The 12,867-nt window shown below is 46.5% G+C and overlaps 1 protein-coding gene across 1 annotated transcript in view; it reads right to left on the bottom strand.

The window, feature by feature from the left end:
- Nucleotides 1–473: 473 nt before the first annotated feature.
- Nucleotides 474–12,867, bottom strand: part of SP1 (Sp1 transcription factor) — a 49,722-nt gene continuing 37,328 nt past the window's right edge. Inside the window, 3 exon segments of the mRNA XM_038752848.1 lie at nucleotides 474–833; nucleotides 5,261–5,460; nucleotides 12,201–12,369. Of these exon segments, the coding sequence (XP_038608776.1) occupies nucleotides 499–833; nucleotides 5,261–5,460; nucleotides 12,201–12,369 (704 nt within the window). The 3' untranslated portion in view covers nucleotides 474–498.

Below are 12,867 nucleotides of genomic sequence, written 5' to 3'. Positions count from 1 at the left end.
GCGGGGCGGCGGCAGGCTTGGGGGACGCGGGCGAGAAGGGGGCGGTCACCGGGGGGAAGAGGGCGGAAGGCCGCTCTCCGTTAAAATGACAAAAAAAAGAAGAAACCAACCCATATATATAAACCTAAAAGCGGAACGTGAGGACCGGAAAACGGGCGGGGGGGGGGGGGAAGCCCCGTGTGAATGCGTCATATACTTTTTTCTTTTTTAATATATATATATAATATAGAATCTGTCTTTTGTTAAAAAGTATTTCAATGATCATATATATTTATCAAGGCATGATGGCTTTGGGCGGGCGGGCGGGGGGGGGGTTGAAGGGGAAGCCGTCTGGGGACGCGCGCCGGCGGCGATGCCACCCTCTCCCCCGCGTCTCTTGGACCCTCGCTACCGGGCGGCCCGCCCCCGTCCCGACCCCCGGCGGCGGCGGCGGCGGCGGCGGGTCCCCCCCTGCCCCCCACCCCCCCATCCGGACCCCCGGCCGGGCCCCGGGGGGGCTCAGAAGCCGTTGCCGCTGATGTTGATGGACTGCAGGTCGGCCACCTGCATGACGTTGATGCCGCTGTTGGCGAGGCGGGCGATGCCGTCGGGGCAGATGGCTTCCATGGCCACCATGTTGGTGGCGATGAGGGCGGGGGGGGCGGGGGGGCCCCCGCCGCCCCCGCCACCCTCGGAGCCGGCCCCGCTGTCCAGGGGCAGGGCCCCCACGCTCAGGGCCACGCCTGCCACGCCCGCCCCGCCTTTCTTGTTCTGGTGGGTCTTGATGTGCTTGGAAAGGTGGTCGCTCCTCATGAAGCGCTTCGGACACTCGGGGCAGGCGAACTTCTTCTCACCTGGACCGGGGCGGAGGGGGCCGTGAGAGACGTCCGGCGTCCGCCCGAGCGCGCGGCAATGCCGTGGGCTCCTTCTAGCCTGGGAGCCCACCGTTGGGTAGGGACTGTCTCTATGTGATGCCAATTTGTGCTTCCCAAGAGCTTAGTACAGTGCTCTGCACATAGTAAGCGCTCAATAAATACGATTGATTGATTGATTGATTGATTATATGTTGCCGACTTGGACTTCCCGAGCTCCAAGCGCTCAATACATCCGATTGAACGAATGAATGAACAGCGCGTTAAGCGCTTACTATTCAGGATAATAATAATAATAACGATGGCATTTGTTAAGCGCTTACTACGTGCCAAGCACCGTTCTAAGCGCTGGGCGGGATGCAGGGTGATCAGGTTGTCCCCCGCGAAACTCACCGTCTTCATCCCCATTTGACGGATCAGGGAACAAGTGACTTGCCCAAGGTCACCCGGCTGGCAAGCGGCAGAGCCGGGATCCGAACCCACGACCTCGGACTCCCCAACCCGGGCTCTTTCCACTAAACCACGCTGCTTCTCAGCGCTTGCTATGTGCCAAGCACTGTTCTAAGCGCCGGGGGAGATGCCAAGGAATCCGGCTGTCCCCCGTGGGGCTCAGAGTCTCGATCCCCATTTTCCAGATGAGGGAACTGAGGCCCGGGGAATAATAATAATAATAACAATGATGGCATTTATTACGCGCTTACTATGTGCAGAGCACTGTACTAAGCGCTGGGGAGGTTACAAGGTGATCAGGTTGTCCCATGGCGGGGGCTCACAGTCTTAATCCCCATTTTACAGCTGAGGTAACTGAGGCCCAGAGAATGATAATAATAATGATGGCATTTATTAAGCGCTTACTATGTGCAAAGCACTGTACTAAGCGCTGGGGAGGTTACAACGTGATCAGGTTGTCCCATGGCGGGGGCTCACAGTCTTAATCCCTATTTTACAGCTGAGGTAACTGAGGCCCAGAGAAGTTAAATGACCTGCCCAAAGTCACCAAGCTGACAATGGGCTGAGCCGGGATTTGAACCCAAGACCTCTGACTCCAAAGCCCGGGCTCTTTCCACTGAGCCACGCTGCTTCTCTATGTGCAATGTGCCAAGCACTGTTCTAAGCGCTGGGGGAGATGCCAAGGAATCCGGTTGTCCCCCGTGGGGCTCACAGTCTCGATCCCCATTTTCCAGATGAGGGAACTGAGGCCCAGAGAAGTGAAGTGACTTGCCCAAAGTCACACAGCCGACAAGCGGCGGAGCCGGGATTAGAACCCATGACCTCTGACTCCGAAGCCCGGGCTCTTTCCACTGAGCCACGGTAAGTCAGATGACTTGACACCTGTCCACATGTTTTGTTTTGTTGTCCGTCCCTTCGAGGTTGTGACCCCGTTGTCGGGTAGGGACCGTCTCTATACGCTGCCGACTTGGACTTCCCAAGCGCTTAGTCCAGTGCTCTGCACACAGTAAGCGCTCAATAAATACGATTGATCGAATGAATGAATGAACGACCGGGGTACTTGTTGAGCGCTCACTGCGGCCGGGCACCGGCCTGAGCACTGGAGTCCATCCAAGATGAAAGGGTTGGACCCATTCCCTGTCCCCCACGGGGCTCGCACTCTTCACCCCCATTTTCCAGGCCCAGAGAAGCGAAGTGACTCGCCCAAGGTCACACGGCAGACAGGTGGCGGAGTCGGGATTAGAACCCAGATCCTCCCGGCCCCCGGGGCTCTCTCCGCTTAACGAAGACCACAATTATTATTATTCCTTCTTATTAAGGAAGCAGCGTGGCTCAGGGGAAAGAGCCCGGGCTCGGGAGTCCGAGGTCATGGGTTCTAATCCCGCCTCCAGCTGGGTGACTCTGGGCAAGTCGCTTCACCTCTCTGGGCCTCAGTTCCCTCATCTGGAAAATGGGGACGATGCCTGTGAGCCCCACGGGGAACAACCTGATGACCTTGTATCTACCCCAGCGCTTAGAACAGTGCTTGACACTTAGTAAGCGCTTCACAAATATCAACATTATTATTATTATTACTACCCCAACAGTTAGAACAGTGCTTGGCACAAGGTAAGCGCTTAACAAATACCAACATTATTATTACACGAATGCTTAGAACAGTGCTTGGCACACAGTAAGCGCTTAACAAACACCAACATTATTATTATTACCACCCCAACGCTTAGAATAGTGCTTGGCACAAAGTAAGCGCTTAACAAATACCAACATTATTATTATTATTATTATTACACGAACGCTTAGAACAGTGCTTGGCACATAGTAAGCGCTTAACAAACACCAACATTATTATTATTACCACCCCAACGCTTAGAATAGTGCTTGGCACACAGTAAGCGCTTAAACACCAACATTATTATTATTATTATTATTATTATTATTATTATTATTATAACACCAACGCTTAGAACAGCGCTTGGCACATAGTAAGCACTTAGCAAATACCAACATTATTATTATTACTATTACTCCAGCAGTTAGAATAGTGCTTGGCACATAGTAAAGCGCTTAACAAATACCAACATTATTATTATTACCCCAACGCTTAGAACAGTGCTTGGCACGTAGTAAGCGCTTAACAAATGCCAACATTATTATTACCCCAGCACTCAGAACAGTGCTTGGCACATAGTAAGCGCTTAACAAATACCAACATTATTATTCTTACCCCAACACTTAACAGTGCTTGGCACATAGTAAGCGCTTAACAAATGCCAACCGTATTATTATTATTACCCCATTGCTTGGCACATAGTAAGCGCTTAACAAATACCAACCTTATTATTATTATTACCCCAGTGCTTGGCACATAATAAGCGCTTAGCAAATGCCAACCGTATTATTATCATTATTACTACCCCAGTGCTTGGCACATAGTGCTTAGCAGATGTCAACCTTATCATTATTATTACCCCAGTGCTTGGCACATAGCAAGCGCTTAGCAGATGCCAACCTTATCATTATGATTACCCCAGTGCTTGGCACATAGTAAGCGCTTAACACATACCCACCTTATTACTACCCCAGTGCTTGGCACATAGTAAGCACTTAACAAATACCAACCTTATTACTACCCCAGTGCTTGGCACATAGTAAGTGCTTAACAAATGTCAAATGCATTATTGCTATTACCCCAGTGCTTGGCACATAGTAAGCACTTAACACATACCAACCTTATTATTATTATTACCCCAGTGCTTGGCACGTAGTAAGTGCTTAACACATACCAACCTTACTACTACCCCAGTGCTTGGCACATGGTAAGCGCTTAGCAAATGCCAACCGTATTATTATTATTACCCCAGTGCTTGGCACATAGTAAGCGCTTAACAAATACCAACCTTATTATTATTATTACCCCAGTGCTTGGCACATAGCAAGCGCTTAGCAAATGCCAACCTTATTATTATGATTACCCCAGTGCTTGGCACATTGTAAGCGCTTAACACATACCCACCTTATTACTACCCCAGTGCTTGGCACATAGTAAGTGCTTAACAAATGCCAACTGCATTATTATTATTACCCCAGTGCTTGGCACATAGTAAGCACTTAACACATACCAACCTTATTATTATTATTACCCCAGTGCTTGGCATGTAGTAAGTGCTTAACACAGACCAACCTTATTACTACCCCTGTGCTTGGCACATAGTAAGTGCTTAGCAAATGCCAACCGTATTATTATTATTACCCCAGTGCTTGGCACATAGTAAGCGCTTAACACATACCAACCTTATTACTACCCCAGTGCTTGGCACATAGTAAGTGCTTAGCAAATGCCAACCTTATTATTATTATTACCCCAGTGCTTGGCACACAGTAAGCGCTTAGCACATACCAACCTTATTACTACCCCAGTGCTTGGCACATAGCAAGCGCTTAGCAAATGCCAACAGTATTATTATTATTACCCCAGTGCTTGGCTTGTAGTAAGCGCTTAACACATACCAACTGTATTACTACCCCAGTGCTTGGCACATGGTAAGCGCTTAGCAAATGCCAACCTTATCATTATGATTACCCGCCAACCTTATTATTATGATTACCCCAGTGCTTGGCACATAGTAAGCACTTAACACATAACCACCTTATTACTACCCCAATGCTTGGCACTTAGTAAGCGCTGAACACATACCCACCTTATTACTACCCCAGTGCTTGGCACATGGTAGGTGCTTAGCAGATGCCAACCTTACTATTTTGATTACCCCAGTGCTTGGCACGTAGTAAGCGCCTAACAAATCCCATCATCATCACCATCCCTTCCTCCTGATTATGACGCTCGGCGGTGAGATCATTGAGCCCTCCCTGAGCTCCATCCGTCTCCGGGATGCCCCGCGTCTTCCCGCCCGCCCGGTGCCCGGTGCCCGGTGCCCGGCGCCCGGGGGGGGGTTTCTCACCGGTGTGCGTGCGTTTGTGCCGCTGCAGCTCGTCGGAGCGGGTGAAGCGCTTGCCGCAGAACATCCAGGAGCAGATGAAGGGCCGCTCGCCCGTGTGCCAGCGCAGGTGTGCCCGCAGGTGGGAAGTCTTGCCGTACACCTTCCCGCAGCCCTGGATGTGGCAGATGTGCTGCTTCTTCTTGCCGGGATCGCCGCTGCTCCTGCGGGATTCATTCGGTCGTATTTATTGAGCGCTTACTGTGTGCAGAGCGCTGTACTAAGTGCTTGGGAAGTACAAGTTGGCAACAGCGGGGAGGGAAAGCCGGCCCGTCTCTGGGGGCTCCGGACGGACGCCCCCCGTTTTTTCTCCTGGTTAGTATGTTTGGTTTTGTTCTCTGTCTCCCCCTTTTAGACTGTGAGCCCGCTGTTGGGTAGGGACTGTCTCTAGATGTTGCCAACTTGGACTTCCCAAGCGCTTAGTACAGTGCTCTGCACAAAGTAAGCGCTCAATAAATACAATTGATTGATTGATTCGCCTCCTTCCCCTCCCCACAGATTACTCCATTTTACTTGTAATAACAATAACGATGACGGCATTTAATAAGCGCTTACTATGTGCAAAGCACTGTTCTAAGCGCTTGGGGAGGTCACAAGGGGATCAGGCGGGCCCACTTGGGGCTCCCAGTCTCCATCCCCATTTGACAGATGAGGTCACGGAGGCCCAGAGAGGTGAAGTGACTTGCCCGAAGTCACCCAGTGCAAATCAATCAATCAATCGTATTTATTGAGCGCTTACTGTGTGCAGAGCACTGTCCTAAGTGCTTGGGAAGTACAAGTTGGCAACATCTAGAGACAGTCCCTACCCAACAGTGGGCTCACAGGCTAGAAAAGCACTGTTCTAAGTGCTGGGGAGGTCACAAGGTGATCAGGTTGTCCTACTTGGGGCTCCCAGTCTCCATCCCCATTTGACAGATGAGGTCACTGAGGCCCAGAGAAGTGAAGTGACTTGCCCAAAGTCACCCAGCTGACAAGTGGCGGAGCCGGGATTGGAACCCATGACATCAGACTCCAAAGCCCAGGCTCTTTCCAATGAGCCACGCTGCTTCTCTGATATGCAGCATTAATACATTAATAATTTATAATTAATTAATAATTAATGTTAAGCATTAATGATTAATAAATGATAGCATTTATTAAGCACTTACTATATGCAAAGCACTGTTCTAAGCACTGGGGAGGTCACAAGGTGATCAGGTTGTCCCACGGGGGGCTCACAGTCTTCATCCCCATTTGACAGGTGAGGTGCTGAGGCACAGAGAAGTTGTACATATTTACAACTTACTCTATTTTATTTGTAATAATAATAATGATGATGGCATTTATTAAACGCTTACTATATGCAAGGCACTGTTCTAAGTGCTGGGGAGGTCACAAGGTGATCAGGTGGTCCCACGGGGGGCTCACAGTTTTCACCCCCATTTTACAGATAAGGTACTGAGGCACAGAGAAGTTGTACATATTTACAACTTTATTTTACTCATTTTATTTGTAGTAATAACAATAATAATGATGGCATTTATTAAGCGCTTACTACGTGCAAAGCACTGTTCTAAGCGCTGGGGAGGTTACAAGGTGATCAGGTTGTCCCACGGGGGGCTCACAGTCTTCATCCCCATTTGACAGAGGAGGTACTGAGGCACAGAGAAGTTGTACATATTTACTATTCTATTTATTTTGTTAATGATGTGCATAGGGCTTTAATTCCATTTGTTCTGACGACTTGACACCTGTCCACATGTTTTGTTTTGTCGTCCGTCTCCCCCTTCTAGACTGTGAGCCCGTTGTTGGGTAGGGACCGTCTCCATATGTTGCCGACTTGTCCTTCCCAAGCGCTTAGTACAGTGCCCTGCGCACAGTAAGCGCTCAATCAATACGATTGAGTGAATGAATGAATCCCCCCATGCCACCCTGGGGCCTTCATTCATGAGAAGCAGCGTGGCTCAGTGGAAAGAGCCCGGGCTTGGGAGTCAGAGGTCATGGGTTCAAATCCCGGCCACTTGTCAGCTGGGTGACTTTGGGCCAGCCACCTCACTTCTCTGGGCCTCAGTTCCCTCCTCTGGAAAATGGGGATTAAAACTGTGAGCCCCACGTGGGACAACCTGATTACCAGCGCTTAGAACAGTGCTTGACACATAGTAAGCGCTTAACAAATATCAAAATTATTATGATAATAGTAAGCGCTTAAAAATACCATTATCATTATTATTATTATAATGATATTGGATTATGACAACAATCTCTCAGCTGGGTGACTTTGGCCAAGTCACTTCACTTCTCTGGGCCTCAGTGACCTCACCTGGAAAATGGGGATGAAGACTGTGAGTCCCCCATGGGACAACCTGATCTCCTTGTAACCTCCCCAGCGCTTAGAACAGTGCTTTGCACATAGTAAGGGCTTAATAAATGCCATCATTATTATTACCCAGCGCTTAGAACAGTGCATTGCACAGAGTAAGCGCTTAATAAATGCCATTATTATTATTATTATTGTTTGGAGACAGAGGTCATGGGTTCAAATCCCAGCTCTGCCAATTGTCAGCTGTGTGACTCTGGGCAAGTCACTTCACTTCTCTGGGCCTCAGTTACTTCATCTGTCAAATAGGGATGAAGACCGTGAGCCCCCCGTGGGACAACCTGATCACCTTGTAATCTCTCCAGCGCTTAGAACAGTGCTTTGCACATAGTAAGTGCTTAATAAATGCCATCATTATTATTACCCAGTGCTTAGAACAGTGCTGGAAACATAGTAAGCGCTTAACAAATACCAAAATTATTATTATTATAGTAAGCGCTTGAAAAAATACCATTATCATTACTATTATTATAATGATACCGGATTAGGACCACAATGATCATGATGAGTCCTATGGGGTCCTGAAGGCGGACCAGGGCACAGAACAGTGCTTGACACATAGTAAGCACTTAAAAAATACCATTATCATTATTATTATTATAATGATATTGGATTAGGACCTCAATGATCATGATGATTCCTACGGGGTCCTGAGGGTGACCAGAGCATAGAACAGTGCTTGACACATAGTAAGCGCTTAACAAATACCGTTATCATTACTATTATTATAATGATACTGGATTAGGACCACAATGATCACGATGATTCCTACGGGGTCCTGAGGGTGACCAGAGCATAGAACAGCGCTTGACACACAGTAAGCGCTTAACAAATACCGTTATCATTACTATTATTATAATGATACTGGATTAGGACCACAATGATCACGATGATTCCTACGGGGTTCTGAGGGTGACCAGAGCATAGAACAGCGCTTGACACACAGTAAGCACTTAACAAATACCGTTATCATTACTATTATTATAATGATACTGGATTAGGACCACAATGATCACGATGATTCCTACGGGGTCCTGAGGGTGGACCAGGTCATAGAACAGCGCTTGACACACAGTAAGCACTTAACAAATACCGTTATCATTACTATTATTATAATGATACTGGATTAGGACCACAATCATCATGATGAGTCCTCTGGGGTCCTGAGGGCAGACCAGAGCATAGAACAGTGCTCGACACATAGTAAGCGCTTAACAAATACTATTATCATTACTATTATTATAATGATACTGGATTAGGACCACAATGATCACAATGATTCCTACGGGGTCCTGAGGGCGGACCAGGGCATAGAACAGTGCTTGACACATAGTAAGTGCTTAAAAAACACCATTATCATTACTATTATTATAACGATACTGGATTAGGACCTCAATGATCATGATGATTCCTACGGGGTCCTGAGGGCGGACCAGAGCATAGAACAGTGCTTGACACATAGTAAGCGCTTAAAAAATACCATTATCATTACTATTATTATAGTGATACTGGATTAGGACCACAGTGATCATGATTCCTATGGGGTCCTGAGGGCAGACCACAGCATAGAACAGTGCTTGACACATAGTAAGCGCTTAACAAATACCATTATCATTACTATTATTATAATGATACTGGATTAGGACCACAATGATCACGATGATTCCTACGGGGTCCTAAGGGTGGACCAGGGCATAGAACAGTGCTTGACACATAGTGAGCACTTAAAACATACTATTATCATTATTATTATTATAATGATATTGGATTAGGACCTCAATGATCACGATGATTCCTACGGGGTCCTGAGAGCGGACCAGAGCACAGAACAGTGCTTGACACATAGTAAGTGCTTAAAAAATACCATTATCATTACTATTATTATAATGATACTGGATTAGGACCACAATGATCACGATGATTCCTACGGGGTCCTGAGGGCGGATCAGAGCACAGAACAGGGTTTGACACATAGCAAGCGCTTAAAAAATACCATTATCATTATTACTATTATAATGATATTGGATTAGGACCTCAATGATCATAATGATTCCTATGGGGTCCTGAGGGCGGACCAGGGCATAGAACAGCGCTTGACACATAGTAAGCGCTTAACAAATACCGTTATCATTACTATTATTATAATGATATTGGATTAGGACCTCAATGATCACGATGATTCCTATGGGGTCCTGAGGGCGGACCAGGGCACAGAACAGTGCTTGACACATAGTAAGCGCTTAACAAATACCGTTATCATTACTATTATTATAATGACACTGGATTAGGACCACAATGATCACGATGATTCCTATGGGGTCCTGAGGGCAGACCAGGGCACAGAACAGTGCTTGACACATAGTAAGTGCTTAACAAATACCGTTATCATTACTATTATTATAATGACACTGGATTAGGACCACAATGATCACGATGATTCCTATGGGGTCCTGAGGGCAGACCAGAGCACAGAACAGTGCTTGACACATAGTAAGTGCTTAAAAAACACCATTATCATTATTATTATTATAATGATATTGGATTAGGACCACAATGATCATGGTGATTCCTAAGGGGTCCTGAGGGTGGACCAGGGCATAGAACAGCGCTTGACACATAGTAAGCGCTTAACAAATACCGTTATCATTACTATTATTATAATGATAGGACCTCAATGATTATGATGATTCCTACGGGGTCCTGAGGGTGGACCAGAGCATAGAACAGTGCTTGACACATAGTAAGCGCTTAAAAAATACCATTATCATTACTATTATTATAATGATATTGGATTAGGACCACAATGATCACGATGATTCCTACGGGGTCCTGAGGGCGGACCAGAGCATAGAACAGTCCTTGACACATAATAAGCGCTTAACAAACACCAAAATTATTATTATTATTATAGTAAGCGCTTAAAAAATACCGTTATCATTACTATTATTATAGTGACACTGGATTAGGACCACATCGATCACGATGATTCCTACGGGGTCCTGAGGGCGACCAGAGCATAGAACAGTGCTTGACACATAGTAAGCGCTTAAAAAATACCACTGTCATTACTATTATTATAATGATACTGGATTAGGACCACAATGATCACAATGATTCCTACGGGGTCCTGAGGGCGACCAGAGCACAGAACAGTGCTTGACACATAGTAAGCGCTTAACAAATACCGTTATCATTACTATTATTATAATGATACTGGATTAGGACCACAATGATCACGATGATTCCTACGGGGTCCTGAGGGCGACCAGAGCATAGAACAGTGCTTGACACATAGTAAGCGCTTAAAAAATACCATTATCATTATTACTATTATTATAATGATACTGTATTAGGACCACAATGATCCTGATGAGTCCTCTGGGGTCCTGTGGGTGGACCAGGGCATAGAACAGCGCTTGACACACAGTAAGCACTTAACAAATACCGTTATCATTACTATTATTATAATGATACTGGATTAGGACCACAATGATCATGATGAGTCCTCTGGGGTCCTGAGGGCGGACCAGAGCATAGAACAGTGCTCGACACATAGTAAGCGCTTAACAAATACTATTATCATTACTATTATTATAATGATACTGGATTAGGACCACAATGATCACGATGATTCCTACGGGGTCCTGAGGGTGGACCAGAGCATAGAACAGTGCTTGACACATAGTAAGCGCTTAAAAAATACCATTATCATTATTACTATTATTATAATGATACTGTATTAGGACCACAATGATCCTGATGAGTCCTCTGGGGTCCTGTGGGTGGACCAGGGCATAGAACAGCGCTTGACACACAGTAAGCACTTAACAAATACCGTTATCATTACTATTATTATAATGATACTGGATTAGGACCACAATGATCATGATGAGTCCTCTGGGGTCCTGAGGGCGGACCAGAGCATAGAACAGTGCTCGACACATAGTAAGCGCTTAACAAATACTATTATCATTACTATTATTATAATGATACTGGATTAGGACCACAATGATCACGATGATTCCTACGGGGTCCTGAGGGTGGACCAGAGCATAGAACAGTGCTTGACACATAGTAAGCGCTTAAAAAATACCATTATCATTATTACTATTATTATAATGATACTGGATTAGGACCACAACGATCACGATGATTCCTACGGGGTCCTGAGGGCGGACCAGAGCACTCCTCTCCCCCTCGTCCCCCTCTCCATCCCCCTCATCTTACCTCCTTCCCTTCCCCACAGCACCTGTATATATGTTTGTACATATTTATTACTCTATTTATTTTACTTGTATATATCTATTCTATTTATTTTATTTTGTTAGTACGTTGGGTTTTGTTCTCCGTCTCCCCCTTCTAGACTGTGAGCCCACTGTTGGGTAGGGACTGTCTCTAGATGTTGCCAACTTGTAGTTCCCAAGCGCTTAGTCCAGTGCTCTGCACACAGTAAGCGCTCAATAAATACGACTGATTGATTGATTGATTCTCGGGGGTTCCTCCCCTCCGCTCCCCAGGTCCCGGGGGGGTCCGCGCGGAGGGTCTCACCGTCCTTCGCTGTCCTTGCAGTAGGGGCAGGTGCAGGCCTCTCGGCGGGTGCGCCGTCCGGGCTGGGGCTGGGGGTCCGGGCTGGCGTCCCCGTCGTCTCCGCCGGCCGCCTCGTCGTGCAGCCCGTCCGGGCCGGCCCCGTGCAGGCCCAGCTGGGCTCCGTGCTCGCCTGCCGGACACAATCCCGGAAGGACCGAGGGTTGGGCGGGGGCGGGCAGCCGGGGGGGCCCCAATATGCCAGCGGCCCTGGGCGCCATCCCCTCGGGACCCCCGGCCAGCCCACCGGTCTACATGTTTTAATGATAAAATAATAATAATAATAATAATAATAATAATAATGATGATAATAATAGCATTTGTGATGCACTTAATAATAATAATAATAACCGGCCTACCTGTCTACATGTTTTAATAATAATAATAATGATAATAATAACAATAACAGCATTTGTGGGGTGCTTAATAATAATAATAATAACCGGCCTACCTGTCTACGTTTTAATAATAATAATAATAATAATAATAATAATAACAACAATAACAGCATTTGTGGGGCGCTTAATAATAATAATAATAACCGGCCTACCTGTCTACGTTTTAATAATAATAATAATAATAATAATAACAGCATTTGTGAGGCGCTTAATAATAGTAATAATAATGATGG

Source organism: Tachyglossus aculeatus, chromosome 10 (assembly GCF_015852505.1).
Source record: "Tachyglossus aculeatus isolate mTacAcu1 chromosome 10, mTacAcu1.pri, whole genome shotgun sequence".
NCBI lineage: Eukaryota > Metazoa > Chordata > Mammalia > Monotremata > Tachyglossidae > Tachyglossus > Tachyglossus aculeatus.
This window is presented reverse-complemented; position numbering and strand designations above follow the sequence as displayed.